This window comes from Trachurus japonicus, chromosome 21 (genome assembly GCF_045865225.1).
Source record: "Trachurus japonicus isolate A0001 chromosome 21, Traja_1.0".
Classification (NCBI taxonomy): Eukaryota; Metazoa; Chordata; class Actinopteri; order Carangiformes; family Carangidae; genus Trachurus; species Trachurus japonicus.
The window spans coordinates 16,211,532-16,228,364 of record NC_140927.1 but is presented as its reverse complement, the minus strand read 5'-3'; the positions used below and the strand labels follow the sequence as shown (position 1 = coordinate 16,228,364).

At 41.7% G+C, this 16,833-nt stretch overlaps 1 protein-coding gene across 8 annotated transcripts in view; it reads right to left on the bottom strand.

Annotated features, from left to right (window-relative positions):
* pkp4 (plakophilin 4) overlaps positions 1-16,833 on the bottom strand; it is an 80,916-nt gene that overhangs the window by 34,777 nt on the left and 29,306 nt on the right. For all 8 annotated transcript variants that reach the window (XM_085765587.1, XM_085765584.1, XM_085765586.1 and 5 more), the window contains 2 exons: positions 10,160-10,272; positions 3,463-3,497 (listed from right to left, as the gene is read on the bottom strand). In XM_085765587.1, coding sequence (XP_085621713.1) covers positions 3,463-3,497; positions 10,160-10,272 — 148 coding nt within the window. The remainder of the gene's footprint in view (positions 1-3,462; positions 3,498-10,159; positions 10,273-16,833) is intronic.

Below are 16,833 nucleotides of genomic sequence, written 5' to 3'. Positions count from 1 at the left end.
TGTCCCTGTGCAAAATGCCCCCCCCCCCCATAATCACAATCTAGTTAAAGCGTGACTACTGTCAATGGGTTACTCTGCAATCACTAGAACAATAGGCAGCAAGCAGAGGGGAACAGGGAGGCAAACATTGGCAGCCAGGGTCTGTCAAATCCTGCTCAGTCAGCTGGTGTGTGAATGAGAACCGAATTCCATGAAGGAGCCGCCTTGTTGCCCGAGCTGACCTGTTGAATAAATCTGTTGACACATATCGGCCTAGTGTGGCTGCGAACCTGTCGTCATGGACTCTCACCTCTGGACGTGCAAAAGTGTTTATCCATTTGCAAAAAGAAAGTATCGACACAGAGTGGGTTCAAGCAGGTCTTAAGTCGAACTGTTGCTGTATATATATGTAGTGTGAGAAGGTCAAATGCCTTTTTTTTCTCTCTCTGCGCCAGTGCAGTCTGCATCAAGCATCCACAGTATTTGCTGGACACTTTTGATGATTGCATTTTAACACTGCCGCTGTAATAAATTGGAAAATTTAATACAAAACCTTGTTTCAAATAACAGCCATATATATTTAAGATTCTGTGTCCAATTACTTTTACTTTCTCTCACTCGCCCACTGACTGCCTACTGTGTGCTGTCTTTAGTTTTCTCCCTTTCTATTGAAAAAAAAAAAACCACACACTCCTTGTTGCAATTATGGAGCAAAATGGCAAAAGATTAATGTGCAAAGTGAATGTCAGGCATATAGAGCTACAGTTCATGAGAAAGATGATGTTTAGATCAATTAAAATATCATGTGGGTGGTAGAAGGACTTATTACAGTATTTACAATAAAATAAAAAGATTGTTCTGTGAGAGAAATATTTTCATATTTACACGTTTGTGTTCTTTGAAGGTAATGTAAGTTATAAGACAAATGTACTATTCTTGTATCCACTTCCGTTCTTGCAGTCACTCTGCCAAGCACATAGTGTGTCTGTGCTTTAGACCACAGGGTTCTTATACTGAGTCTTGACCCTGTTTGATAAATGAGATGCCACAAAGCCAGAACAGAGGAGGAAAAGGAAGAGAGGGAGCGACAGAAAGCAGAGAGAGGGAGAGAGATAGAGAGACCTTTTTCCACAACTAAAGATCAAGCATTACTGACTTCAAATGTCTATGTACGGTAGAGGCTTACGGCATTCACATTTAATTTCCCATTCGTAACAACTCCATGTCGGCTGTTCACACGACATTAGCACTCTGGGTAGATGAGTTGTTTTTTTCTCTGACACTTAAGAAGAGAGAGCTGTCTGTTCTCACACAGGATGCCTTGATGATGAATTTCAAATTTTGTGTTGCCGTTGAACGTTTATCACTACTACTTGGTCTGTTTTTCAATTGCATTGAAATAAAAAAAATAGCTATATACACAAACCGCTTTTGTAAAGTTGTATAGAAAAAATGCACTTTGTTTATCAGTAAAGTATTAGATATACTACTACTTCCTTTACCTTATTTCTTGAGGATTTTACCAGATTACAAGGCTTTCTAGGTTTGTGTCCCCAATTCACTCTTAAGGGTTAAAGAGAATATGCATAAACTGCAATTTAAAACCATCCACTACGAATAAACTACAGATACATTTTGATATCACATAAAGCAGGGCAGCAGAGCTCAGTAATAGTTAATAAATACGGATCCCACGGCTCATTTTGACACTGATCGGGTTGAAAATACATATTTGTAAGCACATACAACAGCTTTATAATTATGACCCTGCAATCTAGCAGCTATTAACTTTTCAAAGTATAAAATCGAAAGAACATAATATATAGTTTAATTATTAAAATCAACTAATTGCTCTTTCTGAAAAATCACTAGACTCGTGTCTTGAATAAATGGGTTATTAGAAAAATGTTATTAGGTCCTGAGTACGCAGATGGCCACAGTGGCTCTTATTAAAATGACATGGGGTCCCTTCTGAGCAGGACTGAAATGTTAAGCGGTCAGGATATTGATGGAAAAACTGTGTGAAAAAGAAAGAAGCAGCAGCTAAACAAAGACAGACAGGAGAAGGGACAGAGACAGAGAGAAAGCTTTCATTTTGGGAGGTTTGTCCTCTATTCTCAGTGGTCATGAGGTGTGATTGCATTGACATTTCCTGGGGCTAAAAGGCTTGTTTCCACAGTAACACTTATATCCCAAACTCTCAGACAGTGGAGACATACAGCGGCTCATGAGGCCAATAAGCCTCACAGACAAAAATGTGGCCCATTATGCTCTGTGCCACACATTTAGACTTTAATTCATTTAGATTGGAAAAAACTACATTACCACATCTGACTATCATTTATCATCTACAGTACAATGAGAAATCAATACAAAGCAAAACAGTGATTGTGATTAGTCCCCGACTCTGCTTCAACACTAATGAAATGCATTCAGCAAGGAAATGGGGAAGGGTGGCAAATGAGAAAAACCGTGTAGTATTAATATTCCCAGTGCATATGTACAACTATAACCCCCCATAGGCTCTTCTGATGAGATCGACAATAAAAGATTAATGGCCACAGTAGAAATTTGCTAAGTTCCACTATGTAATTAATAAGCCATGAAATACATTAGTATATTCAATTTATTATCAGCCCCCTCCTGAAGATCTTTCAAGAATGTGGACTAAACAAACAGTATCCAGAGGGCTCGGCGAGAAATCCCTCCACTCGGTGTTACTGATGGTGTTCTGTGAGTGGGCAGAAATAGCTGGGGGAAATATTCAAACAAGCCTTAGGCTTAGGCTGTCCATTTCTGTAAGCGTGGTTCAAATAGCTCATGTTAGCAATGATTAGAGGGAAAATGTAAAACATGCCTGTTCTGCTCTACAGAAACACACACTCAAGTCCTCCGTGTGAATATTAAATGAAAATTGAAAAGCACTCAGCAAAACAGTTTTCCCTTACTAATGTTATGTGGGGGGATTTTTATCACTGTGATACTGAGAAGGATCGCCTAGTCCACTGAAAATCAATGCATGCCTTCCAAAGTAAACCAGGGATATGCAAGCAGATGGGTACTTATACTGACCACTGAGTAGAGGTCTTAATAGGTCCAAAAGGGATTAATCAGGGTCAAACAGAAACAGAAAGTAGCAGGTCAATGAATATGTTGTGAATGCGAGTGAGACACAGGAAGAAGAGCTTCTGGTTGACTCAGTCCTGCAGCTACTGTATGTATTTTAGTATAAAAAGTAACTGCAGCAACAAGTGTCACAGAGAGTGGAGGTGGCCTTGTGTCTAATTACATTACAGTAAAACACAATGGAATAAAGAGTAACTTAACGCATACTGCAGCATGTGGAACTCTGGTTATTTCAGCTCTGTGTACAGAATGAGGTGAGCTGTTTGTAGTGAACGACTATAGAGGACACTACATATGTGGATGGGAAAAGTAAAACAAACAAAAAACAGTTGTTGATATGAAGAGGGATTGACATACCTGTAGTTCTCCACGGCAGGGACTTCTCAGATGAGCTGTGTAGGGTGGGAGGGGGAGAAGAGGAGATGAAAAATTGAATACTTGCACTACAAACCAGAAACACCACAGTGAATGACATGAGTGAAATCATCTGGAAGAAAAGCCATCTCAGGGGCCTCATGCGCTCTCTCTCCTTAGGCCTCTCACAACAGGGTCAGGGAGGGTTTTTGTTGATCAAGACTTAAAAAGGTGCCTTTGGCGACAGATAGTGTTTTGCACCGTTTTGCACCTGCAGCTTTAATTAACAAGTTGAAATGTGCAAAAAGCTAGGGAGTGAAATACAGTAGAGTAGAGCTGCTAGACACACAAGAGGTGGGGGAAGCTCTGAGAGTAAATTAGAAGTGATCATAGAGAGCATCCGCACACACTCAGTCCTCTGACTTCCCGACATAACCATGACGTGCGTGTCTGTGTGCATACCAGCACAGATAGAATTAGAGAGAGATTCAGTCTCAAGAGAATAAAGTGGAGGAATAATGGCCCAGTCAGAGAGCACTCACAGTTTGGCGACTACTACTCAAGTCACCACACTTGAGCATACTTGGTAGGAAAATGTGAAAGGATCTATTGACACTGTGTAGTCTATTGAGGATGAATGGCCCTGGATCAGTGGATCAAGGATCATATTTAATGACAAGCACAGAAAGGCCTCAGACTGTGGACAAAGGAGACAATGGCGCAAATCTCCAAAGGATCCCGAATGAATTTTCAGAATCTGCATATTGGCAGCACTCTTGATCTCGTTTAGAAAAAAAGTCTGGGACTTAACAATCGCTATGAAACATGCTCTTTAACTGCAGTAGATACATTATAACCCCGTAATGGAGAGACAGGGACAGAAAAATATTGCAATTTAATTGTTGCTTATACAAGAGACAAGCAGAAAGCAGGGGAAAATGATTGTCTATGCTGTAATACTTGTTGTTTTTAATGCTCCATTCATCAGTCTGTTATTTGATTGAGAGCTACTACTTTGAATGGACGCCAGATGCATAATTAATGATACAGAGCTTTTAATTCGTTTTCGACAAGCAACATTTTCAAGAAACTATGGAGACAAAAACAAACAAACAAAACCAAAGCAAAACCAACCAAGAATACAGAATTTGACTGTTCAGTCCATGATCAATAATAATCACCATGAAGAGAACACTAGAAAAACAAAAACTTAAGCTGTGACTTCAGCTGAAATTGAAAACAAATTATTGAATCATTTAAAAAAAGTAAACACACATTTATAGTTGACCAAATCCAACATGCACTGTAACTAAGAGAAGATCTTAGTATTTCTTTCAGCAAAAATGTATTGCACTCAAATGATTACAGCTAAGTGTGGCGCAGCCGTCGCACATAAACATCTTTATAGCCACCTAACAACTAGAACCTATGTAAGTACCTCTGGAAATAGAAAGCAATTCACTTTCAGAGCCACTTTTCCACATCTGGCCTAGCAGGAGACTTCAGAGCTCTTTTCTTTATTTGCTGGTCATTATTATCGAGCACCAAATTTTGCTACTGCTGCTATTTTTTCCATCTAAAGGTGACACTCTATGAGCTTAAGAAGCACAGCTCTCAGAATTTTAATGAGCGCGCAGGCAATTAAAAAGAGGAAGTTGGGCAAGTTGTGCTCCACTGAACCATGGCAGATGAAGTAGAAGAATAGATACCATAATGATGATGCGTCATGCATGCTGCATGCCGACTGGGTGGCTTGGTAGGGGCTTTGTAAAGTGATTGTAAAACTGTAATGCTGATAAACAACATGTCTGACCCTGGCAGGATACTTTATTTCCCATCAGCCCCTCTGGCTGGTGAAAGGCGGCCTGGGTGGGAAGCTGCATCTTTTAATGGTTTTTGCCAGGGGTCAAGTTTGATGACCAGGCTCTTATTTGGTTGCAGAAATGAAGGGGGGTGGTCAACTCTGGAGGTGTCATGAAAAGTAATGACCCCCCTAAGTGTGCTGTCACCTCTGCTGTTGTCCTGCTGAGCTTTTGAGCCAAACAGTGTGGCCTCAATGGTTAAGGCTAATCTCCATTCACACACAAATGTCCAGTGAAAGCAATTTCATTTGTCCTCGTCTGGCTTTAGAAAAAAAAAGGGTGTGAAAATGGTGTTGCATGTTTTCTTTATAGGATCTGTGGGAGGTGGTGGACAGGCACCGGTCCCTCAGTGGGACAGAGCAGCAGCATTTACATTTATTTGTCAAATGTGCTGACATCTTTCGGCAGTAACCTAGTTCCTAAAACATCATCTACATAGGAAACATGGCTTAGAGTCGGGGAACAACTAGCACAGATCTGGATAACAAAAGACATATTCCCATTGGTGAGACTATTTGGCCATCATTCAACCCTTACCACGTACTTGTGTGTGTCGAATTTGCATGTCAAAGTACCATGACACAGAACGTGCCTGAATCTCTGAGCAAACAGTAAAACAAGGTGAGAGCAAAATACGTGCTGTTTGTCATTGTGTCCAAACTGTAATGTTAACAGAAAAAGAAAAACGTGTAACTAAAAATATAAGTGACAAGATGCAACTACTGTCTACATACTTTGTGTAAATGAATGGTGCACAGTTGTTACAGCCTCAAGGCTTTTGATTCACTAATCAGCTTTGAACATCAAGCTGTACTGTAAAGCCACAAACTGTGACTGTGAATTCAGACTCTTCAAGGCTACGTGCCTGAGCTTCAAACAGAGTTCCTAGATTTTTTAAATGACAGGTTTGCATATTTCAACTCTTACATCAGTGGTAATTTAATAATAATTCTTACAAGACATATTTTGAAATAATTATCTCATCATTAAAACCAGCAATAGACAATGCAACCCAAAGAGTTGAGGAGCAAGCAGGGAAGCTCAGACAAATGATTTGTGGCCAAGAGAAAACACCATCCTTTAATGATATTCCTCCTTCTATCAGCTGTGTGCAGGGACTAAAGGAGAACCTCACATTTCCCAGCTTTAATGGGTCTACAGATCTAGCCATGAAGGGTGTAATGACAGAATGTTTTATTCTAAAGCTGAGCCGGTTGCAACAAGACCACCGGTATCATGTCAGTTAGTCACCATTAAAAAACTGTGACTGTTTCAACAACAGCCACATCCACTGGTAACTCTATTCAACAAAATAATGATCTTTCTCACGACTTGAGCAAAAAAAAGAACTTAAATAAGATTTATTCTAAAATGAATTAATAAAGCAGAGGAAATGAGGAATAAAGGCCCGTCTGTTTCAATCTAGATTTATACCATACAAAGGTCCCTGCCACTATTTGGGAAATTATAGACTTCCTCCGGGCTTTATGTGCAAAACAGGCTTGACTGCTAATTTTCATTGTGACTTGCTGACAAAAAAGACCCTTTTCATACAAGGGCAATATTAAGAGTCGTAAAATTGGACAAATGGAGACTGCTTTTCTCTGGCTTTATTTCTAAAAGTCATCTTGAGTCAGCACAGTGAGTGAAAACAGGACAACAACGGGAAATCAAGTGTGGCTATTATCTCCAAATATGATCACGACATGGCTAAATACACTAAAACTGAAATCTAAAAAAAAACCCCAAACAAACAAAACAAAAACAAAACCCAGGAAATTAAAGTTAATAGAGTGACTGTATATTTTCAGAGAGTTGATGTCCACACCTTTTTCACGGCACTTGAATCTGCTCTATATCAGCACCTCTCTATAAAGGGAGAAAGGGGAATGGACACTCTTATTCCTGAGTACTGCAATCTGCCGGTTCTGAGTGGGTGTATTTTGCAGGTATGCAGGCTGGAGTGCAAGAATTCATCATGGAAGGGCATAGGTGCCATTATGACAAAAAGCAAGCTAAAAATCACAGTGCCACTGTAGCCCCTACTGAGACCAAGGGTCATGTATGCTGATACGTCCCCAATTGCATCAAGGTCCATTTGAGAGCGAATGCAGCTCAAGGCTGGAATCTGAACGCAGATCTCATGAGCATTTGTGAAGAATATGCAAATTACACTGCTTTAGACACGAGGCCATGCTCTTAAACAAAGTGTATGTGTGTGTATGTGGAGTCGTGGAGATTATAAGGTATCATGCTGCCACTGGGCTACAAGTTCCTCTCGTGTCAGTTAATGACATTAGATACTGTAAACTCCATGGCGTGTAAAAATGGCTCTATAAAGACTGAGGGCACTATTTTTTTTAAATCAGCGGATACATTTCAAAATTTCTCTGAGGAGGTGTAAAATTCGAATCAGCCAAACTGAGCTGATTAGATTAACAATATGCAACAGGCCATTACTGTGGTTTATGTAACCGTAAAGCCTGTAGTGTGCCAGCAAACTAATATAATACCTTTTGCAGTGCTGTTTCTCTTGTTTGGAGAGTACTCTCAACATCTAGTGTAAGAGGATCATAAAAAAAGACTACATATGATTTAAATATCAGTTAACAACCTTAGTCCAAGGATAACTCTTACATTCAGACCTGGCCGTGGATGCATTTGTGTTCAGATTGCTAAAAGTAGCAGGTGGCCACATACGGCCCAGATAACTTCCAAGTGAGGATCACCAATCAAAAATAAGGACTCCCTGAGTAGTAAGGGATGCGCTAACACATGGTCACGTGTCAATAACAGTATTTAAATAAGGCTTTAGTTGTTTCACCTTAAAGGACAATTCCAGGCGAATTCAACTCGGGGGTGTATTTTCATATCATTTTAGGTCTAAAAGAAGGAATCAGAAGATTTTCAGTTTAATTGCTCCTGTTTTGTGGTAGTTGCATCTGTCCCCGCATCGCCACGGCAGCAATGAATGGGAGTGTAAGTTCCGCTGTTTAGGCTCAAATCCGCAATTTTTTTTCCACAGACAGCGTCAGATGGCTACTCAAACATGCACCGAGAAGTTTATTTACTTCAAGCAAGCCGACATGTTTGTAAAACTAGATCTAATTCAAAGTCTGCCGGAGTCTCGCGCGAGCCCGAAGTTGCAGTGCTGGTGTATTCAGGCGCAGTAGGAGCTACCGCTTGTGTCATAAACACAGGAATATCAACTCTTTACTTGCTTGAAGTGTACATTTTTTTCCACAGACAGCGTCAGGTGGCTACTCAAACATGCGCCGAGAAGTTTTTTTTACTTGAAGCAAGTAAAGAGTTGATATTCCTGTGTTTATGACACAAACGGTAGCTTTTCCCACTGCATGTGAACACACCGAGCACGGCAACTGGGTCTCGCGCGAGACTCCAGGAGACTTTGAATTAGATCTAGTTTTACAAACATGTCGGCTTGCTTGAAGTAAATAAACTTCTCGGTGCATGTTTGAGTAGCCATCTGACGCTGTCTGTGGAAAAAAATTGCGGCTTTGAGGGCTGTAAACAGCCTAAACAGCGGAACTTACATCCACTCCCATTCATCGCTGCCGTGGCGATGCGGGGACAGACGCAACTACCACAAAACAGGAGCAATTAAACTGAAAATCTTCAGATTCCTTCTTTTAGACCTAAAATGATAGGAAAATACACCCCCGAGTTGAATTCGCCTGGAATTGTCCTTTAACACTGTCCAATTGTGATATTATGACCCAAAGCACATTTTTCAAACCACAAATCATTAACTGTTTATATCAGTGTGTGATTCATAATATCCATATCAGCAACTTGACTTGTAAACACAAACTTTCCATGTCTTAAACAGCTGCACATCAGTGAATAGTTTTGTTAAAAATCAATAAAATATCTATCTAATACAGCAGGGTGCTGTGCCATCAAGACCGTTGACCGTCTCAAAGCCTATACATAAGCCAATGATAGTGCCTGCAAAATCTAACCATTAACACAGTGTCTAGGATGTCATATGCTACAGTATGAATCTCTATTGTAATTTCCCTTAACACTTCAGGTTATTACATTTTTAACCAGACGGAAATGATGATCCACTGCTTTAAAGGTGTAACTACAACATGATGAATGCCTGAATGTTTGAAAGAATGATACAAAACCTCTGCAGACTCTTTTAGACCAAATAATTACCACTGGTATTGATTTTTTTTTTAAAACTGTTGTTCGTCAATGTCAACAGGACACTTGAGCCTTCACAGTGGGCGTCTGAAGTCCATTGGGACGTTTTACTGGGTACTGAGGCTTACCAATGAAGCTGACATGTGCGAGCCACCGCGAACAGACCAGAATATGTGGTCAGTGAGGTGTGATGATCAGGCAACCAGGTGCTGTAGCTGATGAAGTGAGAATGAGTTTGCAGAAAAACTCAGTGGCTCCCTTTCAAACTGACGGCAAATAACACTCCACTATCATGCACACTCACATGCTGTCACTGATAAACATAGGCTTAATATATTGCCTACAAAGGAAGTTGTCAGCTTAACTTAAAAGTGACTTGAGTGAATTTGCCAAGACAAAGTCTGCACATTTGAATTGCTAACTCAGGAGACCGTTCCTCTCATCAGCTTACGTAGCACTGAGACAATTCTGCCTATTTCCAAAATAATAGAGCAGGTTTGGCTGGGAGAGATTTAAACACACTGGGCTGCTCCATCACTATGCCATAAGGTTACACTATGGAATATGGCCACTGCTGTGAAGGATGAAAAAGCCATGTGTCGGATTGTGGCTATGTTTGTGCATGTGTGTGTGTGTGTGTGAGAGAGAGAGCATCTTCTCATTACCTGCTGCTACCAGCGCCTGGCGACTCGGCCCCAAGTCTGCATCTTTCCAGCTGATTGGCCACAATCTGCCTCTCCACTTCCAGCTCCCTGGTTAGCCGCTCAAACTGGAGCTCCTGTTTATAAAAAAAAAAAAAAAAGACACACAGTCTCATCAGACAAAAGCTTTATGGACTTCCACTGACAGATGCAACAAATGTGGAGTCAGTGTGAGGGAGGCAGGTTGACAGCTTGACGGCTCGCTCCAACAGCGTTGTGCTTCATGGTGGCATGTAGGTTAATGATAACACAAAATAGAAGCTTATGGCTCTGCAAACAGGCCAATTCCAAAAGGGAAATGTTTGCTCACAAGTAGCTTAAAAATAGAGAGCATGTATATCCCCATACACAAACTTAGGTGAAGACACACAAAGCCGATATGGTACAGCCATTTTTCCAGCCCACACAGAGAGATAAGCACCACTTCAGTGGGTGATATTTAGCCTTGGTGGCACTGTTCCTATGGGAGACGAGTAGAAATCAGCATTTGACTAATTATCTAGCCTGAGCGAGGCTATTACTTGCACAGCTCTGCTGTTCCAAGCACTGCATCATGACACTCATAAGACACACAAAGGGGGTCTTCTGTACCCAGAGAAATGATGGCAAACTCAGATGCATTTTGCATATCTTAAAAAAAATACCTCAACACTCACACAACACTACCTTCGCAGTGCAAAGAGTGTATGTGTGTACACTCTCGCCAATAACTGCGTTATACTTGCAAAAAGGTCTCACTCACCATAAGCCTATGTACAGATGGTAGGATCATTGTCTTGCTGTCCTCATGTAATGTACATTACCATGGTCGATTACATCCACAACCAGCTGCACAGCCACACACACACACTCACACACCCAGGCCAGCTTCTTTTGTGACCTGTCTGAGGAAGTTTGGTCACCCCCCAGGCACTCAGACCAGCCCACTTTTCACACTTCTCGTCTCCCAGTGTTCCCTGAGGGTGCACTGAAATTTCCTTCCAGGCGTGCTCTACTCACCCCTCCCCCAGACCACGGCTTTGTGCCCTCCGCTGCTCTCCTCTCCTCTCCTCCACCTCAGTTGGAGATACGCATGTGAAGCTTGACTGCAGTGAGAGGGCGCTGGAAGGAAAATACTGCTAAATCCTGCTCCCTTAATGTAATTGACTTTTTTTTTTCTCCATGTGGCTAGGATCCCCGTGCACTGCCATGAGCGACAACGATAACATCTTGTGGCGTGTGCGCATGTACAAATAAGATAACTAGACCTTTATTCATCCAAAGGAAATGTTTTGGTATCGAATATAAGACAAGACAAGACAGGATGGTACAGTTTACCTTCATGACATGGTGAAGGTTTGATGGTGTGATCGCTTCCACAAGTGCCATAGTGAAAGCCTGTGGCTCACTGTGGCCCTTTCTCCTTTTGCAATATTTAAAACCAGACTGCTGACAAATTAGCACAGGCTATGTATGTAAATAGTGCAGCCAACACAGCAACACTAATCTTTATGACAAACACAGTGTGTTTTCCTTTAGCATAAATAAATAATAAAAGCCTCCAAGGGTTAAGTAGTGGAAAGCTTTTAATGTGAAGCAGCTGCAGGAAACGTTTAGTTTGCACTAACAGCAACTTACCACAGCAAATATCCATGATTGGCTTTTCTAAGGTGCCACTTTCCCAAACACAAAGGAAATCAGGGTAATTTTTTCCTGTGTGCCAAAAAATTATTGAGCAGATTATATTTTGTCTTCCAGATCATTATCCTAATCATCTTATCGCCCGGCACAGGCCAGTGTTAAGAGGCAGACTCCCCGGGAGAGATAACAGGGATCATCCCAGTGCCGTCTTATTCCTGATACAAACACACCCACGAGCTAACAGAGGGTGCGCCATGATAGAAGGCAGGACAGAGACACAGTGGGCACAGCACTGATTTACTTACAGAAAGAAATGAGCCATCAATCCTCTGTGAGACAAACAGCCTTGCTGACACATTTTGTCACAGGAAAATTGCCAATTTCAACCCTTCATTTCAACCAATCATCTCTGTTTCCATTCTCACTTTTCTTGAGACTGATATGAGTCAGAGTGAAAGGTCAAAATAGGAAATAACGTTACTGGAATGTATTTCTACGCAACGTATGTGCAAATTGTCAAGGGAAGAAGGACGTATTCAACTCAGGGGCTGCTTTGATACAGCAATAACACTGTAAGCAAACATTTGTTTCTTAGCTACATTTTTTAAGATCTGAACCTTTAAAGCAGAAGTAAGCGATCCGGTCGTTTTGGCTAACTTTCTGTCAGCCGATGGAGTTAGCAGTCCCCGCCCTCGTCCCTACGTCACCACATGCACGCGCATCCCTTGGCTGCACACACAGAGAGGACCGCCCCTTTATGCCGTTCTCTCTCCTCATTGGATAAAGGTTGTAGGATACAAGGAAAGTTTTCTCCTCGGCTTACAGCAGAGCAGAGTGACTGACAGACCCGTGTTTCAGACCAAACACTCTCTTTCTGTCGGAAGATATAACTATTTAAGACTTATATTAACACAAACATTCCGCTTACTCCTGCTTTAATTGTGTAATCACTTAACCAAATTATAGCAGAACACTTTTCCCACTGGCCAAAAAAACCTGTTTAAACCGGCTAACAATCGGCTTCTGACAGCAGTGGGAAAGGCTCACCGAGTCCGACCCACGTCGACATGCGTCAAACGACCCTGCAACCGATGCAGGTTTGCTGCGATCGGCTTGCAGTGGGGACGTCAAACCCTGCTAATTTAGGTGACGTCGGTCGCGACTTGCACAAGACGCTTTGCTGGCACTGAACATGGCAGAGTACTGAAAAAGACAGTGAAAAAAAGAGAGCTTCTCATGATCAGTGGGGAAAAGGAGGTTCAGCGCCAAGGAACAGAAAAAACACTGACCACCGCTGTAGTGTTTAATGTAGCGTTAGGTGCTGTATAAACATGTGATAGATGTGCGTAGTGATAGGTGTGCTGTTGGATCTATAATATAATCGCTATTTTCTGTCACAATGACGTCGTCATCAACGTGACGACATTTCTAGACGTGGGGTGAACAGCCACGCAGGTCGATTCACCAGCTGGATATTAGACGTGGGCTTTTTGGCCAGTGTGGGAAAGGAGCCAATTGCCGATTGTATGTGGGTCGACCCTCGTTTAAAAAACCTGCGCCGACCCGCCAATTTTAGTGGGAACGAGACTATAGACCCTCAAGGTCACCCTCTATATAAACTGCTCTCTCAAAAGCCCTACTTAGTCATACAAAATCCAACACTATGTGTGGAGGAGACATTGAAGAAGAACACAGTTATGAATCATTTGTGCACACAAAAGCAGCTACGTCTTGTATACTGTACTGTATATAAAGCTGTGGTAATAGGATGACTCTAAAAAAGAAAGTAGGGCTTCACAGTGATGCGAGGGTGAACCACAAATGTATGGAGAAGAAGATGGATGAACAGCAGACGTGATTCAAGCACAATCACTGCTTCCTGATACAAATCTGAAAAGACTCCTACTGTATGTGTGATTCTGCCACCAGTGAGCAGGAGAGAGAACATAAGGTGAAAGTGACAAGGGGGGGGGGGTAATCTATCTGTAAAATGGTAACCGAACAGGGTGAAAACACGTGACATATGAATTAATTTCTCTTCACAACACCACACAAACATAAAGCACACATCTCAGATAAAAATCATCAGGCATGTGTTAGCCAGTCACAGTAAGCCCATAATGCACGTGGCAGATGCTCACGGGGGGAAAAAATTATGCCGAAACATATGGTGAGAAACTGACATTAACTTTTTGAATGAAGATGGAGATTTTCCTGCTCCTGATAATGTCACTATTCTTGGCCCACCATTTATATGCCTTCTTTCTTTTAAGCTCATAATCCAATTGTTTTGTTTGGCAGTGTGGCATCTTCTCCAATCCAGGGCCTTCATCTTGGGCTGCACACTTCACATTATACAGTGCGCGCGCACACACACACACACACACACAGGCAAGAGGGGGAAAAATGAATGGTTTTGCCTTTCTTAATACTTCACACAAAGTGGCTGGCCTTCAGTTCCACTGATTAGATGGTCTATGATCTTGATCAAGCACAGTAAAGAGAGACATCTGCTGCAGCCATAAGGCACAGAGGTCTCTGTCACTACTGATATTCAGAGCTGCTCCAAGCCTATCACAGGCGGGCATCCTGCCTGCATGCCCTCTCCAACCCTGCTGTTTCCTTACTCGGAGGAGCGTGGAGGCAGTCCAGAGCTTCCTGCATGGAGCTCTGTCCTTCAGGTATTTTCTATGCTTGGTTGCAGCACTTGTTAGTTGCTCAGTCATTTTGTCACATTGGTTTTTGGTGAACTTGAATATATTTATAAAATCCAATTTTGTTAAATTAGCACCATTTCCATCAGTGAGGATGACAGACACTTTTTTTTTTACGACAAGAGTTGGGTGGCCTATACTCTCTCGGGTTCTATAGCCAGCCGTTAAACAACACTGCAGCCTTTCTGTCATGCTGCGTTTACAGGCCTCTCAGGTGGCATTGAGGATTACTGCCACACTCCTTTACTATCACTACCTCTGGCCCTCTCCAGCAAGAAAAAAATTAACCTTTTTAAAGTATTCATTCTCTCCTTTCAAACACAGTTCAATAGTCTTTCTTTACTCTGCAGGATTCATTTCAACTATTATGACTATGGAGTCAATATTTCCATAATTACCCTTTAATAGCACAGGGCTATGTGCCAAAATGTGCCCTGGCCTGGTGAAAAAGGGGACAGGGATCACACTTGTTAAGTGGGACTCAAATTAGCCATGGAGAAAGAGTACTCACTGCTCTGTGTAATTCAGTGCATTTTCCATGGTTGGCCCCTACATAGAATGAGACATATCTATTCAGCATAATGATCCACCAAGTCAGGCCGGGCACGACGGTAATGACCATTAAACAAGGACTATGCTTATTTAACGGGTGTGGGCTCAGCCTTGGTGGCTACAAGGCTTAGTGTGGAAGGAGAGGATGGGGACAATGGGCGAGCGGCTTTCCTGTACTAACAAGGCCTCAGGAGCCTTTATTTGCTATTACAATGAGCCTGTTGGGTCTGATCTGCCTGTAGTCCCAGAGCTGAATCAGATCCTGCCCGCTTGTGTCCTCGGCCGAGCACTAAAGAAACAGATGACACACGGCGGCAGACCACGCTACCGACGTACGCCCTCCCATGTCATCTCTATGGGTGCTGCTGACAGCACAAGACCTATCTAAAATGCCTGAAGTGGCTTCTGCCTGCTGCTGGTTCAGCACATAAACGGCGGTTCAGCACAGATAAGAGTGGCTTAAGCGCACATAAACCCCCGAATGTCACACAGCTATATTACCATACACTGACTTCCAAGTACACTCCAAACAGCCCGACTGGTGAGTAAACAAACTAATATGGAGTATTCTTGAATTTAGCATAGCATAGCAGCATTATGGAGTTATTACATCATTACAAACAAGAACTCAACAAAAAAAAAACCTCAATATGACCAGAATATATGGTAACAAAATAAAATCCACAATTTATTTAACTATTCTACATTAACAATGTTGCTCAATTACCATTTTTTAAAAATATGTTTCAATGAAAACAATACAATTTCCCTCTGCAACCAAACTTTAAAAAAAAAAAAAAAAAAAAAACCAATAGCAACCCTCCAAAAGAGAGGCTGCTGACTCTGGGGTAAACACAAAGTTATAAATCAAGCCAAGCTTCTTGACCCACACAGGGGAGATAGTCTGGTCTAATGAAAGGTCTATCCATCCCACAAGTTTCAAAGACCAATTCTAACACTTTCAAACACTAACTATCCAAGCAGCACACTCAGGACTTGTTTTTCCCTCCCTCAAAAGTTAAATCGATAGGAAAATTACAGAGGAAGTTAACATGTGTCACCACTGCATTAAACCGTGGCGTATTTCTGCTTACAACGTTCAAATCTTGCAATCTTGAAAATATTATCCCATAAATTTTAATGCATTCTAATGCTTTGTTAGGCAAGTAAAGATTGATTATAGGAGTCTTTGCTGTATCAAATCTAAATTAAATCTTATGATTGAATGCACAGTCTGCTTCAGTTTTGTCTTTCAGTGATTTCCCCCCCAAAAATTGCATCAAATATTCAGACTTGGTACAACTTGACAGCACCTCCACCAGAGCAGTGGGAATGGGCAGATTATCAAGTATCATCTACCCCTCTGTTCTTAATTAGTCTGTTTACCTAGTGCTGTCTGTTGGTTAAAACACACATAATACACAGTGGCTAGTGTGGTTGCAAAGTTACAAATCATTCACAATACATACCAAGATGAGTTGTGCCATTTATCTCACTGGCGTGTCTCTATAGGGAATGCATGCAATCAGTCATGGATATGACCTAGTTACTGGGCAAATTCATCATCACCCTGTGTGTACACGACAAGGAACCTACGACATCATACATGCTACATGTAGAGGAAGATGAATTTGAATAATGTGATGCAGAGGCAGCACTGTGTAAATTTATGCTTGAATATTCTTGGTTACTCAGCACCTTCCTTTATATGACAGAATAATAATTGTGCACTATACATCAGAGCAATCTTTG